The 16,950-nt window shown below is 43.9% G+C and overlaps 1 protein-coding gene and 1 long non-coding RNA gene across 3 annotated transcripts; one reads left to right on the top strand and one right to left on the bottom strand.

Moving 5' to 3' along the window:
• Positions 1 to 5,634: 5,634 nt before the first annotated feature.
• CCDC51 (coiled-coil domain containing 51) lies at positions 5,635 to 11,419 on the bottom strand. 2 transcript variants are annotated; one of them, XM_027640363.1, is made up of 5 exons: positions 11,388 to 11,419; positions 9,750 to 10,002; positions 9,268 to 9,614; positions 8,764 to 8,928; positions 5,635 to 7,564 (listed from the first exon to the last, which is right to left on the bottom strand). In XM_027640363.1, the coding sequence occupies exons 3-5, from the start codon at positions 9,583 to 9,585 to the stop codon at positions 6,788 to 6,790; spliced, it is 1,260 nt and encodes a 419-aa protein (XP_027496164.1). In that variant the 5' UTR covers positions 9,586 to 9,614; positions 9,750 to 10,002; positions 11,388 to 11,419; the 3' UTR covers positions 5,635 to 6,787. The 2 variants fall into 2 exon arrangements, with proteins under 2 accessions (XP_027496164.1, XP_027496165.1); XM_027640364.1 differs by lacking the exon at positions 11,388 to 11,419 and adding an exon at positions 11,086 to 11,297 and having other exon boundaries at positions 6,788 to 7,564.
• Positions 11,412 to 16,287, top strand: LOC113945800. The gene is made up of 4 exons (XR_003527188.1): positions 11,412 to 11,471; positions 11,549 to 11,604; positions 13,957 to 14,044; positions 16,113 to 16,287. It is a non-coding gene; the product is annotated as an uncharacterized LOC113945800 (long non-coding RNA).
• Positions 16,288 to 16,950: the final 663 nt, after the last annotated feature.

Raw genomic sequence — 16,950 nt, 5'->3', positions numbered from 1 at the left:
GCTGCCGCGGGAGGGGCGTGGCCCGCGCCCCCCGCGCGCCCCCGGCCCCGGCGCGGGCCGTGCCCGGGACCCCCGGCCCGGAGGGGCGGCGGCGGGAGCGGGGCTCCGGTCCCTCGGCACGACGGGCCTCTGCCGTTAACGAGCGAGGCCCGGGGAGGGGAGGCTGTTCTGGGCACTGCCGCCAAAACGCGTGGCGGCTGCCGGCCGGCCCGAGGGCGCAGCGCCGCTGGTGAGAGCTGGGCTTAACACTGTGAGTTTTGGAGGAAATCGCAGCGTTTCTCTCCTCTCTTCATTTGAAGCGATGCGATTTTGGTGTTGGGTTCGACCAGGCTTTGTACTCGGCTGTCCTCAGCCAAGAGGTGCGAGGGAGCGAGAATCTGCAGCGGGCACGGGGCACAGGGAGCAAAACAGCAGCAAACCTGAGAGCGAACCCGGTCTGTACCTACTTAGGAGTCACCCTGGACACAGCGTTGGGAGACTTAGGCACAGCCCAGTCCCCAGTTGCAGAGTTTGTGTGAACCAGCACATTAGCGAGACTGAAGAATGTGACAAAAGCATACTTATCTCCAGTTGCAAAACAGCAAGGACATACCATTCCACCTGAAAGTCGGTGGAGACAAAAGCACCATAAAGCAGAAGCGCCTGAAGTGATATGTGTAATATAAACTGACTGCTGGTTTTGTGATTTTTATTCCTGTGAAGCTGGAAGCTCCAGTCATGAGCAGAGCAGAGGCTGGTGCTCTGTATAAGAGACAAAGACATTTCTTGCCCCCAAGAACTGACTGCATAAAATCCTGTCTCTGAATTAGGGGTGAGTTCTGTCAGTAACAGCTCTACAGAGGGACAGGATTAATGCTCCCATTTTTCTCGCTCACAGTGTAACTTCTGTGTTCCCCAGATGTGCTGCATTCTGTTGTGTTGTTGATCAGAGAATATACAGTTAGTCTAACAACTGACTTGCTATACATGCAGTGACCAACTGTAAGTACTGGTCATTTGCCTGCTGAGCTGACTGCCAGATGTTTGGAGACCACAGACAAAAGATGAAATTATGCCCTAAGCACCCAGCCACAAATGCTGTTTGGAAAAAGAACACATATCTGAGGACATGCAGAAGTGATACAGGAGCTGGAGGTGTAAGCAAACTCTGAGGAAGAGTGGACTGGCCTGGGCTGTGCTAAGTATAGAGTTCAGCATGTTCCAGGGGTGCCCATCACTTTTCCTTTTTGGCTACAGATGAAGATACAGATCTCTGCTGAAGACATAAAGCTGCTCTGAAAGTCTGAATCAGACTTCCCTCCCACATACATTTCTGACATTTCAGAGGAACATAGTTGGTACAAGTCCCATGTCCAGAAGTGTCATTAAACATCTACTCTCTTTGTTACAATACGTCAGTCTCTCGTACTCCCACCCTCAACCCCCAAAAAGACTATTTTATGAAGGAAAAAATATGTCTGAAAGTTTAAAGATGCAGAACAGTCCCCAGGATCTGGCAGCATGATCACAGTCTCCCAAAAGAAGGATTATTGCAGAGGCAGCTGCTGGCTGCCTCTCTGGACCTCTGCTCCTTGGTGCTTCATTATGCTGAGGAGTCCTTGGGGCCTACTGTATGCAGAGCCCATGAGGACTCTCATGAGGAGATGATCCCTTACTTGCTCTTCTCCTCACACAGAAAAAGCCACCTGATTTCCACACCCTACCTACTGAATCATTCTTCAGCTTAGAACTCACTGAACAGAGAATTATCATCTCACTAATCAGAGACATTTTAACTGCACTCAAATTGCATCCACCAAAATCCAGTTTTGGTGACTAAGAGCATTAAAAAAAAAAAAAAAAATCTCAACTTTTCTCTGCTCCAACCCATTCCTGACTCAAAACGCTAATCCTCTTTGTGCCTTTCCTCCAGAGCCAGTCCCAACCTGCAGCCCCTTCCGTCTGGCAAAAAACATCTGCAAGCTTCACTTAAAAAGCAGCAAAAAGTCCCATGAAAACACATTGGCAAGGAGCAGCTTTTCTTTCTGCCCCATGGCAGGGCTGGTACAGGGAGCTGACTGCAGGATTTGCTTTGGGAGCAGGGCAAGAAGAGCTTCTGTGCACTTTAAGGATGTTATAGTGCTCCCCTCCTACCCCTCTTACTGTACTTTCAGCCCTCCTGAGTGATTATGCACTCCCCCTTCCGGGAGGAGTTTTGATCAGTCTGCACAAAAATCTTACAGTTCTTAAAAAAGAAAAAATCAAACCCAAACAAACTCTAGAGAAAAAGCTGTTCTCAAATATTACACAGCTGAAAATGGTATCACACTAAACGCAAATATATTGAGGAACAAATTTAAACAGTTTTTGATTTCCGTTTATTCAGAAGCTTTTTTTAAAAAATATATTTAAATCCCTAAAGGATCCTCTTCTATAAAAGCCCTTGTTCATGGCTGGTTCTAAGCAGGTTAGCTAAGTTTCTTACATAACTTTTATGATAATCACAAGGCTAGCAGCTGCTTATGCTCCTTTTGATTTTGTTCTCACTCTTCCTCCCCTCCAAGCAGGGGATGAGACGGGTTAAGAAAGTCACAAGGGATGTATGAATACTGTCTATAGCTTCTGGGAATTAAGTGCATTTAGAGCAGTAATTCAGGGACCAACAGAAGGTTAACTATATCTACCCTATTTCATACCTGATTCTGTTTCTTTCAAGCTTTCAGTTGGTCAGAACATTTAGAAACAGCATTAAGGTCTTTGTTATGGTCTTTTGGGTACCTACAGTTCTGCTCACAGCAGTCTGCCAGTGTTCAAGGATCTGCTTTTGAATACAAGCAGTGCCTAGCACCCCAGAACCTTCAGGAGCAGAGCAAGAGACGCTGAGCACACACCTATTTGCATAGGTTTACTTTTCTCCCTGCAGAACTCAGCAAAACAAGCTTGGGATGCTTGTGGCAATCCCTTTATCTTGGAGCTCTGCTGCTCTATTTGAGCACAGACCCTCTTGGATTTTCCAGTTGCCAAGCACCAGAAATTGCACTTCTCTATGTTTTATGAGGAAGATCATGAATATAACTTGCTAGCAGAAATCTGGCAATAAAGTACAGTTCTAAATATATTATGGACAAATCCGGCACTGTCTCCCTTTTCCTAGCTAACAAACCTCACTCCTACTGCAAGTCTCAATCCTGTTTCTGAGGTAAACAGGACATCTCTACCACTCCTAAGCTCCACAAAGAGGGAAGTATTTGTTTTTGGAAGGTATTTTGTGAAAGGAACTGTCTTTTCCAGACAAATAGTTACAAAGAAATCAACAACAGCACCTGCGACTTCCGACCAGGATCCTAGAATGGAACAGTCAAAACTCAAGTGTTAATAAATAAATACATATATCCTGATTGTGACACTACATATAATTGCTTTTGTCCTGCCTTCATAAGCAACATTTTCTAGTCCTTTCAGAGTGAAGGAATGGCAACTTTTCTCTTCAGAATGCACCTACTGTTAGAAGTCTGCAGTGACCTCATTCAAAGTTATTTCCATAGCCACGAGGCTGTTTGCTTTTGAGTTACTAGTGGTTTCTCATGAAGCAGTAAGAACTCAAAATAGCTTAGCTCAGGCCACTGCCTCTCATTTTTCTATAGTTAATGTCTATCAAAGGGCTTCCTGTTGCTCTTATTAGGTTCCCTCTCTAGCTTAGCTTCTGTGTCTTGACAGACAGTGGAATTAAGTCGAATCAGCACAGGCTTCCTCTGCCCTACACACAGTAACCAGGTCTGTCCCTGGCCTCACTAGATCTGTACATGTTATTGCAACCACCATCCCCCCAGACTGATGAACATCTGGGACACAGGGCTGGCTGAGCCATCCTGCCCGGAGAGAGGTCTTTGCTCATAGAAAGAGCAAGAATTTAAGTCTCAAAAGGCTGTGGCAAGCAGAACCTACTTGTTGAGGAGAGCTTCTGCTGAGAAACCTCATTCCAGAGGTAAACTCATCTATTATGAACCTTATTAACAACCCAAAGGTATGCAATAGAACAACAGAATGCCTTTTTTTTTTTTTTTTTTTTTTTTGACTGAAGTAGCCCAGAAGAGCACAGGCAACAAAGTATTCACTTAATCCTGGCTGAATCATCAGGAAACATGCACTGAGATGTCCCTCGGCTTTGTGTAAATCACTGTTGCTACTGCAAATGTACCTGAACTAATGTGAGTGCCCGGGTAAACACCCCCAGAGAGCTGTGCTGTTTCTGTTCAAACTCGTGTATTTGCCACCTGCATTACCATGACAAAGGTTTAGCATAAAGTAGTAAGCAGATTATACATGTAATCTATGTTATAGCATTCTGCTGGATATTGCCTTCAGCCAGCTCAGGTACAGCTGCTACTGCTGCAGCCACACCTTCTGGCTTTGGGGTGCACATACGGTGCAGCGCCAAACTACACATTTAGATCACTGCCACAACGGAGTGATGATTAATCCAGGATTGAGGGAATACACAAATCTTCTCTCCTAATTATTATATAGTCACAGTTAATTACAAGGGTTTTTTCTTAATTGAAATTATTCTGCTGTCACTTCACATACGAGGATTTAGCAAGGAAGAGCAGAACTAAGCGAACCACAGTAATCGCTTGGAACAAGGAGCTTTGCCAGCTGTACAGAGCTGCACACAGAATCTATTCTTGAGTCTTCAAAACTCCCTATAAAGGATGAGATCCTGTTATTTTCATCCTGATACGTATCACATCTTCCAGCTCTTCTCAAACTTTAGGCTATTTCAAATAATCATTTATCACAGATTAATTTGCTACTGTTCATTGACTGTTCATACAGTCATTGACTGACTTTTGCTTCCTGTAACTCTCTGTAGAGCTAAAGCTACTGACTATCATAATACCATCTTTAAAAGGGTAAAAACCAGACTTCTTTAGAGCAGTAAACCATCCTTGGGTTTTTATTCTCATGTATTGTACACAAGTTTAGCTTCAGATCTCTGCTCATTTTTGATGCCACCAAGTACAATTCAGTGAGTGTTGCCATGACTTTCAAGTTTAGCTGCCTGACATTCAGCATTTAAAAACCATGTTCTGTATATATAATCCACACTTTCAGTGATATTGAATAACAAATTCAGCCAGTTACATAGTAAGGAGGTCCTACATTATGTCATTAGACTGAAAAAAACCAAACAAACCAGAACAAAATTCTGCTTGTGACTAGTGACTAGTGCTGGCAAATTACAAATAGAACAATTGTACTATTCCTTCCCCTTTAATTACACACTTGCCTCTTATTTTCATCAAGCTCCTGCAAGAAGTACAACCTGTAAAAATATTTGTGAAATGATAAAATGAAATCTTGTAGACTTGAAAAATTTTATTGATCTGTATGCACACTTCTTGACATAGCTAAGCCTATGGGAATTTTTATCCCAGTTTTCAAGCCAGTAGATCAAACTTCTGCCCCGACAAATGCTTGTTATTCACTTTCCACTCCAAACACTCAATATATAAATCAGCAGTGGAGCTTCCCAAAACCACCTTTTGCACACTTCATCTCTCTTACAGGTAGTGAATCATCACAGATCATTCCTAATACTGTTTATTCCACCATTCATTATGGAGCTGGATTTGTGATTTCCAGTTCAAATGATTCTTTTACTCTATCGTTGATCTAAACGCCTCATGTGTAATCCTCTCTATTTTTGCTCACGATTTCTTCACAGTTTTGCAGTTTGTCCATGCACAAAACATTAGGAGTAATTTTACCAAGCAAGTAGAAATCTTTACCTTTAAGTTTTTTGTTTGTTTCTGGTTTTATTTAGTTCTAGGTACAGTGTAGGTCCCATGTCTGTACAGCATGTCTCGTGTATCATGTATATCCCCAGGCTCTGTCACTTGGTCCAGCAGTGGCCACAGTGCTGGGCAGTGCAGAGGTTGTAGAGCCTCGTGGTGTCCTGGTAAAGAAGAGGAGCCATGGGGAGACACTGATGGCTCTGGGGAAGCACAGGACTGAGGGGGGTCACCTCAGTTCAGCTCTGGCACTGTGCCACTGGAAGACGATGCCTCCTTGTGCCCCCAGCTGGGGAGAGGGGAACAGTGGGGATGGCAGGACATCAGAGCCCAAGGGTTGGGTCCCAACACTTGGCTGTGCCAGCAATAAACATATCCGAAGCCCAGAATCTAAAGGGGCCTTGGAGGCAGCCAGGGTCTGCAGCTGATGGGCCCTGGCAGTGCCTGCTGCAGGAGCTGAGGGTCAGGGCTGGGTAAGGGCATGTGGCTGAGGCTGGGTCAGAGTGTCTGGGGATGTACCTGGTTACACTACAGGGCCTGTCTTGGGCAAATGGGGATAGTGGGGAGGCAAATTGGGGCCCAGCGGGGCAAGTTAGAGCCTGATGGGGACATTTGGGACCACTGTGGGGTGACATGGGCATTGAGGGCAACAAGGGGAACAACTTGGGGTCTGCTGGGGGCCATTTGGGGCCCCATGGCTGCAATCTGGGGCTCAGAGGGCCATTTGGGGATGCTGTCTCGATATACAAGACTAGACAGTGAGAGTGAAACTGTGAATGAAATCAACAGATCAACTCTGGCAATTCCTTTGCTTGTTAAATGCACAGCACATGACAGAGACTTAACCTGAATCCTGCAGCAGAAGATGGACCACGGCTTTCCAAGTTTTTCAAATATACAGCAGAAGGCATAACGAGAAACACTAAGGCAGCTTTATTTGGACTTGTACTCTAACTACTTAGAGTGCAAGTTTACCTTTATTAATCTAGTAAATTGTGGCAATTGATCAGGGATCAGTTCCCTTTAAGTATAATATAGAGTACAGGCAGAGTAATAGCAAACATAGCACACGTCAGTGCAGTGCTGTAAATAGAACTTCTCTTGATTTGTGTTTCCAGTCTCCTCTCGGTATCACACAATTCTAAAATCACATCTCTCACGGCAGAAGCCTGGCCCTTGCCCTCCCCTGAAGACCTCGGGATCACCCTTTCCGTAGGTCTAGAGTGGATCGCGAGTTTGACACTCTGCATCTCAGACAGCACCTGTGTGATACTTTCCTGCAGACTGTTAAACTGCTGCTGTAAACTCCCTAGACATGAACTGACTTGTTTAATGTAGTTTAGCTGTTCGTTTAAAGGAGTTAAAAGTGAATCTATTTTTATGGAGTCATTCCTGGTTTCTCTAGTTAACAAAGCGCCCTCTTTTACTCCTCGTGATGCTGTTGTTTGCAGCACATTTTTCAGGTCTTCTATGACATCACTGAGATCCTTCTGCTGTGAGTAATGGCTGGAGGCCTGTTCTTTGATGGCTTCTTGTAAATTTATTGGGCCCTTTTGTGCTTCAAGCACCAAGACTTTCAATTCTTGCAGCCTTACTCGATTTACATAGGTGGAACCCAGAACACCTATAACTGCTCCCAGCACAGAACCAATAATAGACCAGTTCTTAGTTTTTTCAGCTCTCGTGCGCTCTTTCTCATGGCTTTCCCTTACAGCTGCAGAGAAGAGAGAGAATTTTTCTCTCTCTGATTCTTCTGCATTTAAATATGCAGCTCGGTACCTCTTCTCTTCCTGCAAGAAATATAGTCATTAAAGGAGAAGGTATAATATGAAGCTATATAGTCTATAATAAATTAAAAAAGTCCCATAAACCCCAAAACCCTGATGCAAATGAAGGAAGCAAAATTGGGAACATCCGTTAGTTCGGTTTCAGAAATTTTCCCTTGAATGTGGGATTTTCTTTATTAATCCTACTTAAGTCAATGAGACATCATTTTAAGTCAAAATTGAGAAATGGAAAAGGTTGTCAGGAATCACAGCTGAAGATCCTGCACATGAGAATCTGTCAAGTGCTGATGACAGAAAAAGGGTATGAGTTCACTTTTTCAGCCCTGATAACTTCTCCAGACACCACCCTTACTACACCTTTCACTTTCAAATCCCTTCAGAGGGAACTGAAAATAGGACTGAAAAGGACATCTCAGATAGTTTCATCTGATGAACACACTTCTTATTCTTCTGCATTCTCTATTTTACCCTTCTTACAAATGTCTTCCCTTTCTTCCTGCCTCTCTCCAAATTATTTTTCCAAGTACGTATTTCCTTTGTGAGATGGCACCACCACCTTACAGACAGCAGTGACTTGAATTCTACCCTTCTTCATGGTCATGCAGAGCTCAGTTCTTCTTTAAGTCTCACCCAGACAAATCTGATCCCATATTTAGACAATTACAGGTCTCTAGTTCTTTCCCAGTGTTCTACCCACTGATGTAGGAGCTCAGTTTTCTCTCAGACATTGGTACCCACTCCTTGCCTGACCTTTGCCACAGGTGTACCTGCTTCCAAGCCTGCTCCTGCTGTTCCTGCAGTTTCATCTGCATTTCCTGGGTGTCGCAGCCACAGAAAAGGCAGCTGAATTTTCATGGATTAACCAGAAAGAGTTTCTCTCATCATACGGAAGGTTAATTCACTGAATGGCAGCTTTTTCTTGACTACTCATGTACAGGTCACCACTACAACAACTAATTCTCTAGGCTCATTATCTACAGTTTTCTTCTCCAAATTTACTACCCCATTTTAGCATTAACATATACAATTTGCATAGTGGATCAAACCGCTGATAATAATTAACTAAAGCAAGGATCCTAAGAAATTAACTCGGATCACTTTCTTCAGAACTGAACTGCATCTACAAAAACAGCCACTAGTGGTGGAAGCAAAGCACACAAATTTTCAACATATTTGCCAATGCTAAAGTACCAACAAATTACCTGCAGCAACCTGTGTTCCAGAGTAGCCAGTTCTAAATACTGGGTGTCATCCCGAGAGACCCTGTCTAAGCGGTCCCGAATTTCCTTCAGTTTAATCTGTTGGGCTTCTACATTTTCACGAGCCTCTCGTACTATCCCCCGAGCTATCATAAAGACATTTTCTGCCTGAGAAGAAAGAGCATTTATTTTAGAAACTTATTACCATACAGACCTATGTTGCTATTCATACAATTTTTTTGGGGGGGGGGGAGGGGGGTCTGGGGTGGGGGAGGAGAAAAAAAACCCCAACAACAAAACAAACCACACTCCATTTCAATCCAAGGGATAAGCTCTATTTACTACATGCATAGCCTGGAACACATTCACAGTACCTGCACAGTCAGTCAAAGCAGAAAAAAAAGACATGATTCTCCTTGGAGGATCTTTCCTGCCTCACAGCCAGTGATTATGCTTCATATAGCTTAACTCATAAGTTTTAAAATTCCACATTATCTTCATGTTTACCTCTGTTACTTTTCCTTGAGCCTCTCGAACTTCATTAATTCCAACAAACTCTTCATATCTGTCCCACCAATTCTTGCATGTTGCAGATGCTTTTTGAAGGGAGTTTTTTCCCATCACAGTCCCAGTTTCTGTGAGCCGATGAAGGAGGCCCATGGCCATTTCTTTGGCAGACTTGGCTTCAGGCCTCTTGGGCTCTGAGGAGCAGTAAGTCCTCACTACATGTAAATTCATTTTGGGACTCCACTTCATCAATGAATGGTGGTATTGCAGGCCACAGGACACTGAGGACACACTTGACTTATATTTCATTGGCCCCATGTCTTCAACTTAATCACTGAGTAAATGTGCTACAAGTAAGAAGAAGAAAAATAAAAGTTATCGAAGTATAGCTGATTTATAGCTCTTAAAACTAACTATATGTGTACCAAAACCAACCAATTCAAGAATGGCTAAACCATTGCTGGTTTTACACCACTGCTTACCTAGAAAATTTTCCACGATTTCAATAAAGTGCAATTGTGCCACAGATTCCTGCTTTTCTGCTGTTAGGAAGTACTCCCACCATGCTTCATGCTTCTTGATTATTAATTCACTCACGGCGTGAACACCAGTCATGTGCAGATCCAGGGCCAGCAGGAGTAGCTTCAGAAGAATTTAGTGCTTCAGCACAGCAGTGACTGCACTATGAAATTCTGCCTTGTGGTTTCACACCTGGTTTCACAGGTACTCACAACTCTACAAAATAGGGAAAAAGAAAAAAGACAGAGAGGGGAAAAAAATCTTGTTAATAAAAGTGTGGCTCAGTCATTTCCTTTATCTTACACTGTGCCAGATGCATGACGCGTTGAAGGGTGCACAGACAAAAAATAAAGGACAAATAAAAAACACATAAATGCTGAACTGAAGACAAGAAGTATTCCCATGAGAGTGCCTACAAAAGGCACTTCCTACAAAAGGAAGAGCCACAAGATCAGAAAAATCTCATGTAATGAACACACAGCTGGGCTGCATTTTAAAATGAGCTTAAAACTCTTGCCTACACTGCAAAAGCAGGCTGCTAGTTATGGTTTATTGTCTATTATTGTAAACATGATCTTAATTTTCTACTGAGTACATTCCTCCAAAAATTGGAAACAGGAAAACTTTCAAATAAGGTTTAATATGAAATTTCAGTATGACTATATTAGGTTTTGACTAATAAAATATAAAACCAGGAATTACTGAGAAAGCTTGATAGCTGTTGCAGAGTATTTTTAATTATTTTAAAACAATAAAACAATGTTAATTTTAGGTGGCTATACAGGCATCTCCACAAGAAAGGGTTGTTCCAACTGGAAAGTGGTTTTTCATCAGCTTTTTAGCTGGCTAGCTAATTTTGAACACTGCAAGTTCATTCCCTGCTGAGTATTTCTAACAAATAGTAATAACACCAAGTGGCACTATGAAAATCTTAGCAGTTGTTTTATATGCATAACAACACGTAAGATCAAACCCAGAAGGCATGGAAATGAAGTGAGTTCTCTCTCCTTCCAGCATCACTCACACATGTCCCTGTTTACAGCACCTACTCTTATGTTGCAGGCCATGTGCTAAACCTCAGCTCAACTTTGCCTGTTCCAGACTGCAAAATTCCCCTCTTTTAATCGCACTGCTACACGAAGAGCTTTAGCAAAAGTTCAGCCTACTGGACTATAGCAAAAAGAGGGAGAAAGCTGAGATTTTAAGGAGAATTTCTGTGCAGACAAGTCACATACAGCCAGTGAAGAAAGTGATCTCAGCCTGAGCTCACAGGACACAAGAAAGTTACGAGAGATTAACCTGAGATAACCTGCCTGGCTCCCCTCTTGCTTCCCTCGTAAGAAACGCTTTTTCCGCCTGCAGCCCTTCACAAACACGCCCCCGAAAGCTGCCGCACACGCCGAGAGCCGGTGCCGAACCAGACCCGTTTTTACGGGTCCCGTCTCATCCCGGCCAAAAAAAGGCGAACGCAGAATTCCCGCCGCGCGCCCCCAACCCGCAGCCGGGTCTTCCCCCATGACCGATCCCCTCGGTCCCCTCCCCTTCCCCGCCCGGAGGCCCTTTCCCCGCCGGCCCCCGGCCCGGCCCCGCCGCTCCCGTACCTGCCCCGGCCCCGGCGGAAGCGGCGGCGGCGGAAGGGGCGGGAGCGGCGGGCGGAGCGAGCGGAGCCATGTCGGGCCGGGAGGGTAAGGCCGGGCCCGGGGCCCCCCGGTACCGCCCGCCCGGCCCCGCCCGGCCCTCACTGTGTCCTCTGTCTTTGCAGGCGGCAAGAAGAAGCCGCTGAAGCAGCCGAAGAAGCAGACGAAGGACCTGGATGAGGTAGGGCGGCGGGGGAGGCCCCGGCGGCTCAGCCCCGGCGGGCCCGGCTGCGTGGGGTGTTCCCTGGCGTTTGCAAGAGCATCTCAGTGACAGGACAAGGGGGAATGGCCTCAGATTGAGAGAAAGTAGGTTTAGATGAGGTATTAGGAAAAAAATTCTTCGCTGCGGGGGTGGCGAGGCCCTGGTATGGGTTGCTCAGGGAAGTTGTGGGTGCCCCATCCCTGGAATCGTTCAAGGCCAGGTTGGACGTGGCCCTCTCTATGGCCCCTCCCTATGGCAAGGGGTTGGATCTGGATGATCTTCAAGGTCCCTTCTAACCCAAACCGTTCTGCGGTGGCATCCCGCCCGTGTTCCTGGTGGGTGCAGCAGTGCTGGCTGATGGAGGAGCCTGGAATGCCCTTGCTGCGATCTGAAGTCTATCAGACAATCACTCTGGTCCCAGGAGCCTGAGACAGGCTGCAAACAAAGTAGTTTGAATAAATTAAGTGCTAGCGGATCGTGTGTTAGAGGTACTCAAACATAAGGGCTCAGAGTATGGGTGTCAGCTGCTGTTTCTGAGGATAGTGGATGATGGATGAGGCACCACTGACTGGATAAAGGCAAATACAGTGTCTCTTGGAAAAAGGGGGGAAAAAAATCATAGCTTTCTAGATAAGCTTTATTGTTAGAGAAATGGTAGAGCCAATTAAGGGCTTACAAAGATCCAAGTTATAGTAATGTAAAAGTTAACAGCCATTGTGGATTTTAATAAAACTGTGGCAAACAAAGGAGGTTCTCTCCTGTAGCAGGGCAGTGCTCAGTGCATGAGAATAAACCCCAGGAGATATGAGGTTATTGATGCCAACTCACACAGTGTTCTCACATGCAAGGCAAGAATGGGGCCTTGGAAGGTGATAGAAGGTGATGGTGCAGCTTGCTGAAATGCTGCACTCTCAAAGCATTTTCTGCAAGGATGTGCTGAGTGAGGTTTTGAAGGATTTTGTATTTGATCAGAGTCTGAGTAATATTTTGATTGGTGTCTTGGGTGGTTGACTGACTGACAATATGGCTTATTCTTTTGGTAGGAAACAGAAAATCTGGAGGGGCCACAGACTGTCAGAGACAAGACTAGTGCTCAAAGAAATCTTAAATCAGGGAAAGTTTGAAAAAATGGATTATTTAATTAAGCATATATGCTAAGTCCCTTTCTTTGAAAAGATTGATGAAGTTATAAAATATGAGCAGAATGACTGGCTAAACTGCAGGTCCACATGAAAGGATCATATACTGAACACCTGCAAAATCAGGTGTTGCAAAAGAAGAAAATCATAAAGATATATAAAAAAAAGTCTTGTGTGTTAAACATGATGTAATATTTGTTTTTCCTCTCAGCCCTGCAGTACTGCAAGTACGGGGGGGCAACACATTGCAAGAAAAAAAACCACAGAGGTGATTAAATGTGAGGGATTAATTTATTAGGAAAGACACTTCAGCCTACAGGACATAAAACAACAAACAGGAAAACCTGGAGATAGAAACAGAATATTCTGTTCTGTGAGGAGTGGGTAGGGAAAGTAATAGGGTGACATTGCAGTAAAAGAAGCTTTAACTGAAAGAAGAGGAAAGCTTTGCAGTTGCAAAGGTAGTTGAGACATGGACTGGATTGGTGAAGAGTCCATGGAATCTCATTTGTCAAGGTCCTCAGTTTAGCTACCCAAAGTCCTGAAGGCCAGGAAAAATACTGTGTTCCCTTTCAGTCTTGATATCTGTTAAGAATGTGTGTCTGAGGGACACAGTATGTCTGAGCTGTCCTGAATTCCAGAGGCTGTTCCAATAGGGATGCTCAACAACTGGCTTGCCTGTACATTTTGCCAGCAGTCTCAATAGATTTCTTGGAACTAATACAAATACATTAAACCCAGTAAAAGGTGACATATGTGTGAGAGGATTTATTTGAAATTAATGCTTTTTTAGGTAAAAGCAACCTTTTTACTTACATCCTATGTAATCCCAAGTTTTGTTGTGCACCAGGCTGCATGTGCCACTGATGGCACGTTAGTGAATGGTGTTAGTGCAAACATTTGTCATTCAGAGGGATCATAATCTCAGAACAAGGTTATGCCAGGGGAAATAATTCCAGAAAGACCAAACATACAGAGTTAAAGTTTAGCCATTGTGTTGTGGTACAGCAAAAACCTTGGTGATAGTTCTGTGAAGTTTTGCATATTTAGCAGCATTTAGCCATCCTGCCTCAGTCCAGTCAGGTGTTGGTTGCTGCTGAGCATTACATTCGTTTCTCAATGCTTGTCATTTGTTTTTCAATTTTGGGTGGGGGGAAGAGATGTTAACAAATGCTGCTGTTCTTTCCTTTAGACAGATCTGGCATTCAAACAAAAGCAGAAGGAGGAGCAAAAGAAACTTGAGGAGATGAAAGCAAAAGCTGCTGGAAAAGGGCCTCTGGGTAAGTGAGGTGCCATCCTGACAGGAGAGATGGAGGACTTGCTGACTTCAAAAATTTAATGTTTTTTCTTGACAAATATGAAAAGGCAGGTACCTCTGGGTTATTTGACATAGACCAGCAAGTTGATGGCAGGTACAGATTATATGTAACAAATAGAGGCTATTTATTTTTCTTTCTTTTCTTTGGCTGTGCAATTTCACCCCCAAATTTCCTGATGCAGGTTCTGGTTTAGCAGGTAAAACATTGTGTTTGGCACGCTGACCTGTTCTGGTGGGATGTGCAGAGACACTCCTACTCTTATTTTAGCATACCAGCCTTTTCTTTCCAGGTGTATTATATGTAGGCTTTGCCACAGTGTTCCAGGTTTAACGAATCCAGTGCTTGTCCTCTGAGAGGATGAATTTCTTCTATAGCAGGAGATTCATGGCAGAAAAAAAAAAAAGATGTCTGGAAATCAGTCTGGCTTCAACCTTTTTGCTTTTAGACTGTAAAGGATGTGGTGTCACAGAGGAGAGTTCACAGGATGCATCTTGGTGGCCCATTGAATCCAGTCTCTGTCTCAGTGACAGCAGGAGACTGTTAATGTGAGTCTGCACTCACAGACTGTTCAACTCCACACTTGGCTTCCTATTCTTCAGCAAACTTTGAGTCTTGAAAGGTCCCAGAAAGACCTTTCCAATAGTCCCATAGTTTCACTAACAGCCTTTGCTATGGAATCTTGTTGGATGCTGTGTGAAAATGTAATTATGATGATATGGATTCACTTTATCCATACACCTAATTATAACCTCAGAGTTCCAGCAGGTCACTGAGGAAGGATTTACTCTTTACAGAAGTCCTTTTTAACTTTCAAAACACTGTTTATCCTTTTGCTTTGTTCCAGACTCTCTTATCTTCTAACAGATCAAGGTCAGACTGCATCTGTAGTTACCCGGTTCTTTACAGAACCTATTCAGTATCTGGGAGCTTTGCTGGCAGTCAGTGAGTCCTCTGACATTGTGGCTGTACTGATGTTTCAAATCTTAGCCAGCAGTTCTGCATTTTCTCGTTAGAACTTGTTGGTGCTGTTGGAGGAAGTGCCATCCAATCCCACTGACTTGGGATGGTTCTTGTTTATTTATCTCAGATTGATCTAGCTCCTCTGATTTATCCCTGTACAAAAAATGTGTGGGTGTGGGACTCAGAATGTCTTTGGTGTTACAGAGTGATGCAAAAAATTCCTTGAGCCTCTCTTCTGTCCTTACCATCCTAAACTCATTCTGTGTAGGTCGCTTCAACTCACAGATCTTCATAGTTCTTTCCTGCCATTATTACTCTGCCTTTTTCTAGGCTGAATGTCAGTCATGTGGTCCTTGTCTGATGCCTGCCAAAGCAGGTAACGATTGCTGTGTTACTGTGGCAGGCTCAGCCTGTTCCCAAGAGCCTCAGCAAGGCAACGCTGCTGGAATCATGGTGCACTGCAGAGTCTGTTGTTGACCCTCGGGCCTTGCAGCCTGTCTTGGTGCAGCCTTGCTGTTCCCTTCCCACTGGTTGTACCTGACACATGGGGTGAAAAACAGCATTTACAAAAAATGCCACACTTGTTGCTGTGTCAGTATGTGGTGTTCTTTCACCCTGCTGTAGTGTCTTCAATAATAGGACTGCAGGGAACAGATAATTCCAGAGAACTAGAATTCTCATTATTCTAGTACCTTGCTTCTGTAGACCTTTGATCCCAACTTTTGGCTTTAGTTGCTATAGGGATAATGATGCATTTATTTCCTTAGCCTCGAATTTGATTTGACCAGACTATACTCCTGCTGTATAAGAAATAAACATTAACAATGGAGGAACAAAGTAACTCTTGAAATATTTAGTTCTGTTGTAGATTCATGTGGCATATTTGCTTCCAGGAAAAACTTGGTTTCTAATGTTAAGTAAGTCACTCAGAGTAAAGTGTGTGAGATGAAAACCAGTGGGGATCTGGGCTGTACAGACGCCCAAGGGGGGAATCGACTTTATGAGGAACTGAATTTGTAGCTGAACTGTGTCACAGTCATCTAACCAGCTGTGTTGTTTCTTTTGGCAGCCAGTGGTGGAATAAAGAAGTCTGGCAAAAAGTAGTTTGATTAAACTGCAGGGTAAGAAGTGATCAAGTTACTCAATGGATTTGCAGACTTCAGAGAGTCATGAAAACTCACTGTCATTTTGGGAACATTGTACATTTTGTTTAGTCTGAATAAATACTTTTTGTTAAGATGTGATACTTTCTCTTTACATCTCAGTTTTGTTTAAAAATGGCTTTACTGTTTTATACTGGAAATGAAATGTGACCTTGTGTACCCTGAGTGCATCTGCTGAGGTTGGTAGTCATTTGCGAGAATAAATTTCAATTTCTGCCCTCTTTTGACAATGGGAGACAGGGTCTGAGCGTTAAAATCTTCAGAGTTTTAATCTGGAGTTTAGGTTTAGCTGCAGTTGTTTGAGATGTGTGCTCTTGTAAGAGCTGCAAGTTTTTTCTAAAGAAAAGTTGGGTTATACTTCCATTTTCAGCACCTTGGGGTCTGTCAGTCTCTAAAACAACACTCCATTCTGTGTTCTTACTTAACAACATTGCAATGCCCTATAGTCCCAGTGCCTCCTGGACATACACTTGCCTTTGTCCTACAAATAGTCACTACACCATGTTTTCCTGAACTTCTGCATATTGTCATCACAGCTCCTTTACACTCATGGAATGCCTTGAGTGGAGGGAGAAGGGAGGGGAACAGTCCTTATGAGACTGTAACTTAACTTTTAAAATGCAGAGCTGTGGCAGTACACTGGGTGTGGAAACCTCAAGGAAGAGTATGATGATCCCAAGGTAGGAGTTAACGGGGGGGGGGGGGAAGAATTAATGCAGAGCCCTTCTTACTGAATAGTAAGAG

This window comes from Corapipo altera, unplaced genomic scaffold (genome assembly GCF_003945725.1).
Source record: "Corapipo altera isolate COAL_440 unplaced genomic scaffold, ASM394572v1 55, whole genome shotgun sequence".
NCBI classification, from domain to species: Eukaryota; Metazoa; Chordata; class Aves; order Passeriformes; family Pipridae; genus Corapipo; species Corapipo altera.
Note: the sequence above shows the minus strand (reverse complement) of the source record. Positions and strands in the feature narration are given on the sequence as shown.